At 39.0% G+C, this 9,576-nt stretch overlaps 1 protein-coding gene across 2 annotated transcripts; it reads right to left on the bottom strand.

Annotated features, from left to right (window-relative positions):
- Window positions 1-209: 209 nt before the first annotated feature.
- OR1L4 (olfactory receptor family 1 subfamily L member 4) lies at window positions 210-8,800 on the bottom strand. 2 transcript variants are annotated; one of them, XM_005213158.4, is made up of 2 exons: window positions 8,698-8,800; window positions 210-5,479 (listed from the first exon to the last, which is right to left on the bottom strand). In XM_005213158.4, the coding sequence occupies exon 2, from the start codon at window positions 5,391-5,393 to the stop codon at window positions 4,458-4,460; it is 936 nt and encodes a 311-aa protein (XP_005213215.1). In that variant the 5' UTR covers window positions 5,394-5,479; window positions 8,698-8,800; the 3' UTR covers window positions 210-4,457. The 2 variants fall into 2 exon arrangements, with proteins under 2 accessions (XP_005213215.1, NP_001376679.1); NM_001389750.1 differs by lacking the exon at window positions 8,698-8,800 and having other exon boundaries at window positions 4,458-5,393.
- Between the last annotated feature and the right edge of the window lie 776 nt (window positions 8,801-9,576).

Raw genomic sequence — 9,576 nt, 5'->3', positions numbered from 1 at the left:
GTGTTAAAAATATAATGACATGTATCCATCATCATAGTATCATCCAGAGTAGTTTTATTGCCTTAAAATTCCTGTGTTCCATTTAATCCTTTCTTTCCCTCAGCTCTTGGCAACTACTGATCTTTTTACTGTCTCTGTAGATTTGATTTTTCTGGAATACAGTGTTGGAATCATATAGAATGTAGCCTTTTCAGATTGGCTTCTTTCAGTTAGTACATACTTGCAAGCTCCCCCATATGTGTTTCATGGCTTAGCAGCTCATTTCTTTCTAATGCTGAATAATATTCCATTGCCTGGATGTTTATTTCACCTATCTAAATATATCTTTTTATGGGCAGCTAGACATGACTGAACTGAACAGAGATGTGACTTACTGTACACAGGAAATGCCAAAAATTAATTTTGCTACCTGATGTTGACAGAAAAAAAAAAGCACAACCTAAAAGTTGAGAATTATATTTTATTTGGCAGACCAAAATGAGGACTTCAGCCTGGAACACAGCCTCTCAGACTCTCACTTTTCTGTGTATCAGTTCAGTTCAGTAGCTCAGTCTCATCCAACTCTTTGCGACCCCATGGACTGTAGCACACCAGGCTTCCCTGTCCATCACCAACCCCCGGAGCGTACTCAAACTCATGTCCTTTGACTCGGTGGTACCATCCAACCATCTCATCCTCTGTTGTCCCTTTCTCCTCCTATCTTAATCTTTCCCAGCATCGGGGTCTTTTCCAATGAGTCAGTTCTTCCCATCAGGTGGCCAAAGTACTGGAGTTTCAGCTTCAGCATCAGTCCTTCCAATGAATATTCAGGACTGATTTCCTTTAGGATGGACTGGTTGGATCTCCTTGTAGTCCAAGGGACTCTCAAGAGTCTTCTTCAACACCACAGTTCAAAAACATCAATTCTTTGGCGCTCAGCTTTCTTTATAGTCCAACTCTCACATCCACACATGACTACTGGAAAAATGATAGCTTTGACTAGATGGACCTTTATCAGCAAAGTAATGTCTCTGATTTTTAATATGCTGTCTAGTTGGTTATAGCTTTTCTTCCAAGGAGTGAGCATCTTTTAATTTCATGGCTGCAGTCACCATCTGCAGTGATTTCGGAGCCCAAGAAAATAGTCTGTCATGGTTTCCATTGTTTCCCCATCTATTTGCCATGAAGTGGGACCAGATTGGAAGATGCAAAGTCTGGACTCTAGGAAGTCATTCCTTTGCTGTGCACTCAGCTATCTGGGGCCAGTATCCTGTATTTTTTCATCCTGAGTCTCCTCGGGGTGCATGGCTGGGGGCAGCTGGAGTGACTGACTGCTTAGTGGCAACCTCTGTGTTCTCGTCCTAGTCTCCCTGCTCTCAAATTGAACAAGCTCTACAGTGCTTTTCTCGGCCTCTCAAGTACATCCCAGGGTTTATTGCTTTTACCTGCTTGGCTAGTTTCCACTATTTTTTTTTTTAATTAAAGTATAGTTGATTTATTCTATTATTTTAGTCTCAGGTGTTCAACATAGTGATTCATAATTTGCAATATTTTTGCAAATTATACTCAGTTTACTGTATAAAAATAATGGCTATAGTTCCCTGTGATGTACAATATATTCTTTTTTTTTTTTGGTACATTGTAGTTTATATCTCTTGAGTCTCTTCTGCTATATTGCCCCTCCCCACTTGGCTTAGTTCACTGGTAACCACTAGTTTGTTTTCTATATCTTTGAGTCTGTTTCTGTTCTTATTAAAATATTCATTCATTTTATGTTTAGATTCCACACAGAAGTGATAACAGAATATTTGTTTCTTTGCTCGGCTTATTTAAGGTCCATCGTATAGGTCCATCCACAGTGTTGCAAATGGCAGTGTTTTTATTCTTTTGTATGGCTGAGTAGTATTCCATTGTGTATGCAGGTATGTTTGTGTGTGTGTTCAGTCACTCAGTCATGTTGAACTCTTGAGTCCCCATGGACTGTAGACCACCAGGCTCCTCTGTCCATGGAATTTTTCAGGCAAGAATATTGGAGTGGGTTTCCATTTCCTATTCCAGGGAACCCCAGGGAATCTTCCTGACCCAGGAATTGAACCTGTATTTCTTACATCTCCTGCATGGGAAGGCAGATTCTTTACCATCGAGCCACCTGGGAAGTGTGTGTGTGTGTGTGTGTGTGTGTGTGTGTGTGTGTGTGTATCACATCTTCTTTATCCATTCATCTTTTTAGGAATGCTTAGCTTTTTCTTCTATCATGGCTATTATGAATAGTGTGCTGTGAACATTGGGGGTGCATGCATCTTTTCAAATTAGTGTTCTTACTTTTTTGATCTATTCCTAAGAGTAGAATTACTGCATAATATGTTATTTCTGGGCTTTCCCGGTGGCTCAGTGGTAAAGAATCTGCCTGCAGTGCAGGAGACGCAGGAGACATGGGTCTGATCCCTGGGTCTGGAAGATCCCCTGGAGGAGGGCATGGCAACCCACTCCAGTATTCTTGTCTGGAGAATCCCATGGACAGAGCATCCTGGCAGGCTACAGTTCATAGGGTCACACAGAGTCTGAAACAACTGAAGTGACTTAGTACATATGCATGGTATTTCTATTTTTATTTTTTTGAGGAAATTCCATGCTGTTTTCCACAGTGGCTGCACAAATTTACATTCCCACCAAGAGTGTACTTGGGATCCCTTTTCTCTACAGCCTTGATAACATTCCTTAGTTGTAGACTTTGACGATCACCCTGTTGACAGGTATGAGGGGATATCTCATTGTGGTTTTGATTTGTAATCTCTGATGATTAGAGATGTTGAGTATCTTTTCAAATTCCTGTTGGCCATCTGTATATCTTTGGAAAAATGTCAGTTCAGGTTTTATGCCCATTTTTTAATTGTACTGTTGTTTTTTGATGTTGAGTTGTATGAGATGTTTATATATTTTGGATAACAACTAAGCATTTCCTCCTATTTAGTAGGTTATCTTTTCATTTTGTCAATGGTTTCTTTTGCTGTGCAAAAGTTTTTAAGTTTACTTCAGTTCAGTTCAGTCGCTCAGTCATGTCCAACTCTTTGCAACCCCATGAATCGCAGCACACCAGGCCTCCCTGTCCATCACCAACTCCCGGAGTTCACTCAAACTCCTGTCCATCAAGTCAGTGATGCCATCCAGCCAGCTCATCCTCTGTCGTCCCCTTCTCCTCCTGCCCCCAATCCCTCCCAGCATCAGAGTCTTTTCCAATGAGTCAACTCTTCGCATGAGTTGGCCAAAGTACTGGAGTTTCAGCTTTAGCATCAGTCCTTCCAAAGAATATCCAGGACTGATCTCCTTTAGAATGGACTGGTTGGATATCCTTGCAGTCCAAAGGACTATCAAGAGTCTTCTCCAACACTACAGTTCAAAAGCATCAGTTCTTTGGTGCTCAGCTTTCTTCACAGTCCAACTCTCACATCCATACATAACCACTGGAAAAACCATAGCCTTGACTAGACGGACCTTTGTTGACAAAGTAATGTCTGTGCTTTTCAATATGCTATCTAGGTTGGTCATAACTTTTCCATTAAAACATTTTTGCCTTTATTTATTTTGTCTTAGGAGAAAGATCTGAAAAAATATATCACTACAATTTATGTCAAAGGCTGTTCTATGTTTTGCTTTAGAAGTTTTATGGATCAGGTCTTACATTTAGATCTGTAATCTTTAGGGTCTATTTTTATATACTGAGAAAAATTGTTCCCATTCTTTGAAATACTCTGCTCATCTCCTTGTCTATTGAATCTTCTTTTCAAAATTCAAATTATCTTTAAGGACAATCTTAGGTCATTATTCCAAGAAATCTTTCCCTATTTTCTATCAAACCCATGTTATTTCATATTTTTAAAATAACAGGACTTCATGATTTCTTGAGCACTGGAGAAGGCAATGGCAACCCACTCCAGTACTCTTGTTTGGAAAATCCCATGGACAGAGGAGCCTGGTAGGCTGCAGTCCATGAGGTCACTAAGAGTCAGACATGACTGAGAGACTTCACTTTCACTTTTCACTTTCATGCATTGGAAAAGGAAATGGAAACCCACTCCCATACTCTTGCCTGGGGAATCCCAGGGACTGGGGAGCCTGGTGGGCTGCCGTCTATGGGGTTGCACAGAGCCGGACATGACTGAAGCGACTTAGCAGCAGCAGCAGCAGCCAGTGTGAAGCACATGAAAGAGTTCTTTTGGGGTAGTTTTATTATTCCACCATATGGGTGGCAGAAACTGTTTTCCTAAATCTGGATTTCTTGCAATACTTGGTCAGGGATTGAACGTATACTTGTTCAAGGTCATTGATAGAGGCTGAATGATCTGACTTTCAGATCAGTGATCTTACTGTGATTCAACAGCACCTCTTTGGGTACCATGTGAAAAATGGATACACAGGAAGGATAACCTGATCATTTCTTAGGTCATCTCCCAAAGATGACAATCACTCTTGATGTTTTTCTATGAGTGAATTCTGTCTCTTAATTTCCTCAGACCCCTCTTCATATCTTTGTTCCTCAGGCTGTAGATGAAAGGGTTCAACATGGGTGTCACTATTGTGTACATAACTGTGGCTACCCGGTCCTTCACCACTGAGTACATGGACAGTGGCCTAAAATACACATAGATGACACTCCCATAGAAGAAGACCACCACAGTGAGGTGGGAGCCACAGGTGGAGAAGGCCTTCCACTTCCCAGAAGCAGAGGGGATTTTGAGCACCGTGATGATGATTCTCAGGTAGGAGAAGAGAATGCACAGGAAAGGGGTGGCGATGACAGCCAGGGTCTCGGTCATCACCACAATCTGGCTGGATGAAGTATCAGAGCAGGAGAGCTTGAGCACAGGCTGGGTATCACAAAAGAAGTGCTTGATGACATGGGAGGCACAGAAAGACAGGCGGGACATGAGTAGCACACGCAGCATGGAGTGCAGGTGAGAGATGGTGCATGAACCCAGCAACAGGAGGAGGCAACGCCGTGGGCTCATGACCACATCATAATGGAAGGGGTTGCAGATGGCTACCAGCCGGTCAATGGCCATCGAGGCCAGCAGGTAGCTGTCAGTATTTGCAAAAGCCATGAAGAAGTACATCTGGACCAGGCACCCCACATAGGAGATAGACTTTGTCTCTGAGAGTAAGTTCACCAGCATTTTGGGGACAATGACTGTTGTGAAGCAGATATCCATGAAGGACAGGTTGCTGAGGAAAAAGTACATAGGGGTGTGGAGCCGGGAGTCAGAGTGGATGGCCAGGATGATGAGTCCATTCCCCACCAGGGTGACCAGGTACAGGACGAAGAAGACAGCAAAGAGGGGTTTCTGCATCCGGGGGTTGGAAGAGATGCCCAGGAGGATAAAGTCCTCAGTGCTGCTGCTGTCGTTCTTCAGCTCCATGTCCTTGACCCCTGGTCAGAGTTTGAAGGTGGTGTGGGAGAGATGCGAAGGGCAATCTGAGGATGGCTTCTTTCCTAATCTCCAGCCTATTGAAAAAAAAATAAAAGAAGTCTACCACATTTTGTTAGATTATTTTCTTCAAGAAACTATGGAAACAAGGAGTTATAACTCAATGTGGGGGAAGTTAAATAATTTTAAGCTGCTTCATAAATGAGAACTAAAAATTTCCCATGTGTTTCTAGGGAGTTTGATATAGCCTAACCTGTCTGAGTTCTCAGTTCCCTTTTTAAAGATTCTTCCTAGGTTCTTTCCTGACCAACTCCCTAATGCCCCTCCCTTTCTTCTTGTAAAATAGGGGAAGAAACTGCTGGGTCCTAATCTGAATCAGGATGCTTTCATACAAGAGGCTCCCATCCTGGATGTCCTCTCGTTCAGATCCTTTCCTACTCATATATGCAGAGGTGGGGGTGGTGGTAGTGGGGGTAGGACAGAAGTGTGAATCAGATTTAATCAGTGCTCCCCATTTTCCACAGAGCTCAGTTGAGAATGTTGTGTCCTCAGAGAAAAGCCTGCTTAATATCTATTTAAGCACTTCTGTTTGGTTACAATGATCTGGACACTTAAAATCTAAGTTTTTCTTTCAGATGTGTTAGTTACTCAGTCGTGTTCGACTGTTTGAGACCCCATGGACTGTAGCCCACCAGGATCCTCTGTCCATGGAATTCTCCAGGCAAGTATACTGGAGTGGGTTGCCATTTCCTCCTCTGGGAGATCTTCTCAATCCAGGGATCGAACCTGGGTCTCCTGCACTAAGGGTCAGGGATGCCATTCAAAATAGGAGTATAGTTGACCACTGAACAACATGGGCTTGAATTGTGCAGATCCACTTATACGTAGATTTTTCAATAAATATGTAGTACAGTACCACATGGTCTATTGGTTGGTTGAATCCTTGAAAGTAGAACCCATGGATATGGGATGCTGTGTAGTTATATGTGCATTTTTGACTGCAGGAAGGGTCAATGTCCTTTATTTTTGTATTATTCAAGAGTCAACTGTTCTACCCCAGGATTAGCCTATGTCACTGAGTTTATTCCTTTAAATAAATATTTGTTTCCAATTGAAAATTTTGAAGTTCTCATACTAAACATTCAATTACTGCAGGAATATAAAACTTTGAATATGAATCCCATCCCCACCAATATCATGGAAGAGAAGGCACAGATGGCCTCTGGCTACTACTATTCAGCTACATTGCTCAAACTGAGATAAAATTGACATATAACATGTAAATTAAGGTGTACAATTTGTTGATTTGATACATTTTTTTCAGATTATAATCTAGCTCCTTTAATCTTTTTTTAAAAATTGTTTACCAGCATATCATTAGCTAACACCTCTATCACCACACACAATTATCATTTCTTTTTGTGTGGTGGATATAATTAAGATCTAGTCTCTTAGCTACTTTTGAGGTACATGCATAGCTTAGTATTGTTGTCTGTAATTGTTAGGCTGTGTATTAGATCTCCTGCACTTATTTTTCTAACAATGATTGCAAATTTTGTACTCTTTAACAACATTTTCCCCATTCTTCCAACTCCCATCCCTGGTGACCATTATTCTTCTTAAGAGAGTAGATCTTAGATCTTCCCACCACACACACATACAAAAAGGTAATTGTGTGAGTTGATCAAGGTGTTAATTAACCTCAGTATGGCAATCATTTTGCCCTATATCAGTGTATTAAACATCACATTGTACACCTTAAATTTATGCAATATTACATGCTAATTATATCTCAATAAATCTGAAAAAATTTCAAATTAATGATTCAATGCACCTATAACAACACCCCAAGAGGATTTATATTTTTTATCTTTTAAAATTAATTTTTATTGGAGTATAGTTGCTGTACAATGTTGTGTTAACTTCTGCTGTACAGCAAAGTGAATCAGCTGTCTATATACATTTATTTCCTTTTTTTTGGATTTCCTTCCCATTTAGGTCACCATAAGCATTGAGTAGACTTCCCTGTGCTATCCAGTATGCTCTCATTAGTTATCTATTTTATACACAGTATCAATAGTGTATATATACCAATCCCAACATGAGAGGGAGTTTTTCATGGAATTGAGAAGGTCATTCTAAAAGTCATCTAGATGTGTAAATGGCTAAGAAAAGATGAGATAATTTTGAAAATATTAGGATAATGACAGTGAATTTTCTTACCTGAAAATCAAAGGACATAGAAATGAAAAACAAAAAGGTAATGGTATATATAGCGGTAAAAAGTCAATGGACCAATAAAGAAGTTCGTATGCCTGTATTTATACGTATACATAGATCTAGATCTATATGGAACTTAATATATAATAAGGATTCATTTCGTAGTAATGGAGAAAGGACGGACTATCAAGTGACATTTATGATAATTGGCTAAACATTTGGTAAAAATGATGCTGGATTTCTCTCTCACCTGCACAAACCCATATGAATTAATTATCTAAACATTAAAAATCAAAAACATAAAATATATAAATTAGGAAAAAATAAAGGAGCACATTTTTATGGTCTCAGGATGGGGATGCCATTCCAGGCAAGAAAAAAGAATGACAAAATACCATACTCAAAAATATGAACATTACCCCCAAAGAGACCACAAGAATGGCTAAAATATAAACTATTGATTCAAAGGAAATATCTACAACACATTTACCAAAGAAAACATGTAAGGTGTTCAACCTTATTGGTAATCATAAATAGAAATTAGACTTAAGTACAATTATCATTTATCAGAATATCCATAAAATTGTTTGAACAATATCCAAAGGGAAAAAGACCTCCACATACCTGATGGTGAGACAATTATCAGTATAAACCTTTTGGTAGTCTCCATCAGATTTGAAAACCTGCATCTCATTATCCAATGATTACACTTGTAGGAAGCTATCCTTTTAAAATAGTCATATGTGTAGCACAAGGATATGTACACATATTTTTTATTGTAATATTGCTTATAATACCAGATAAAACAGTATGATAAAACAAACAAAAGACAATGATAACCCAACCTAAATATTCATAGATAGTTGAATTATTGTAATAATTATAATGAATTTGCATTACTTACTATCACAGTCTCTAAAGAATGTAGATGACTGATGTTAGTCAACACTCAATATATGCTACATGCTAGGTACTTTGACTCTTATCATTTTAATGTCTCCAAATCTTGAGAGATATGTACCATTATTCCTACTTTACAGATTAAAATATAGTTTAGCAAAGTCAATTAACTTACCAGGTCCCACAGTTAGTAAGTGGTAGAGCTGAGATGTGAATTCAGGCAGTCCAATGGCAGTTGGCAGGAGCTATTCATTGCTAAGCTGTGTTATCACTGTTACACTGCTGTCTGTGATAATTTGTTAAGTGACAAAAGCAAGTTGCAGAACACTGGAGACAGAGTAATCTTATTTTTGTAAAGAAAGGTATCTCCTTTATTTGTTGTGTTTGTTGTGGTGTGTGTGGGTATGTATTGTAGTTGCCTCCTGAAGTGAGAATGAAGGGATGAAATGTGGAGTTCCTTCCATGTTTCACCTTACATTATGTGCTCACATTAAAAAATAAGGGACATATGTTTCTTTTATTAATTTTATAATTAAAGATGAATGTTCCCTAAAATTCCACTTCCCAGAGAGCTAGAGATATGTGCATATTTTCCAGTTACTTTATACACACAGTTATCTATACACACATACTCAGAAATGGGGTCATAATATTCATAATACTTTTTCTCCTCCATAGACAGTGTTACAATGGATGTTTTTTATATAAATATTTTGCACTCATGAGAGAGTTTATATGATACAGAATACATTCTAAGAGATGGAATGCAAAGTTGGAGAATATGAGCACAGAAAATTTTAGTAGATACTCCTAATCTGAGACTCACTCTTGGGCAATGTATTCATTTGACTCTGGATTCTTCCTCTGTGTTTTTCACTGGGTCTTTTTTTTTTTTTTTGAAAACCCCAACTTTTATTCTTGAAAGACAGCTGGATAAACTGGCAAAAGCCAGTTTGTTGAAATTTCAAGATGGTATAAAAATGCTTCCAGGATATAGTCAGCATATTCACGTTCATTTCAGCTCCATTCAAATGGATTTCACCTTCAAAGGGCA

Source organism: Bos taurus, chromosome 11 (assembly GCF_002263795.3).
Source record: "Bos taurus isolate L1 Dominette 01449 registration number 42190680 breed Hereford chromosome 11, ARS-UCD2.0, whole genome shotgun sequence".
NCBI lineage: Eukaryota > Metazoa > Chordata > Mammalia > Artiodactyla > Bovidae > Bos > Bos taurus.
This window is presented reverse-complemented; position numbering and strand designations above follow the sequence as displayed.

What these genes read in the sequence shown, in the direction of transcription:
- OR1L4 (XM_005213158.4), bottom strand. Translation starts at nt 5,393, where the DNA reads ATGGAGCTGAAGAACGACAGCAGCAGCACTGAGGACTTTATCCTCCTG.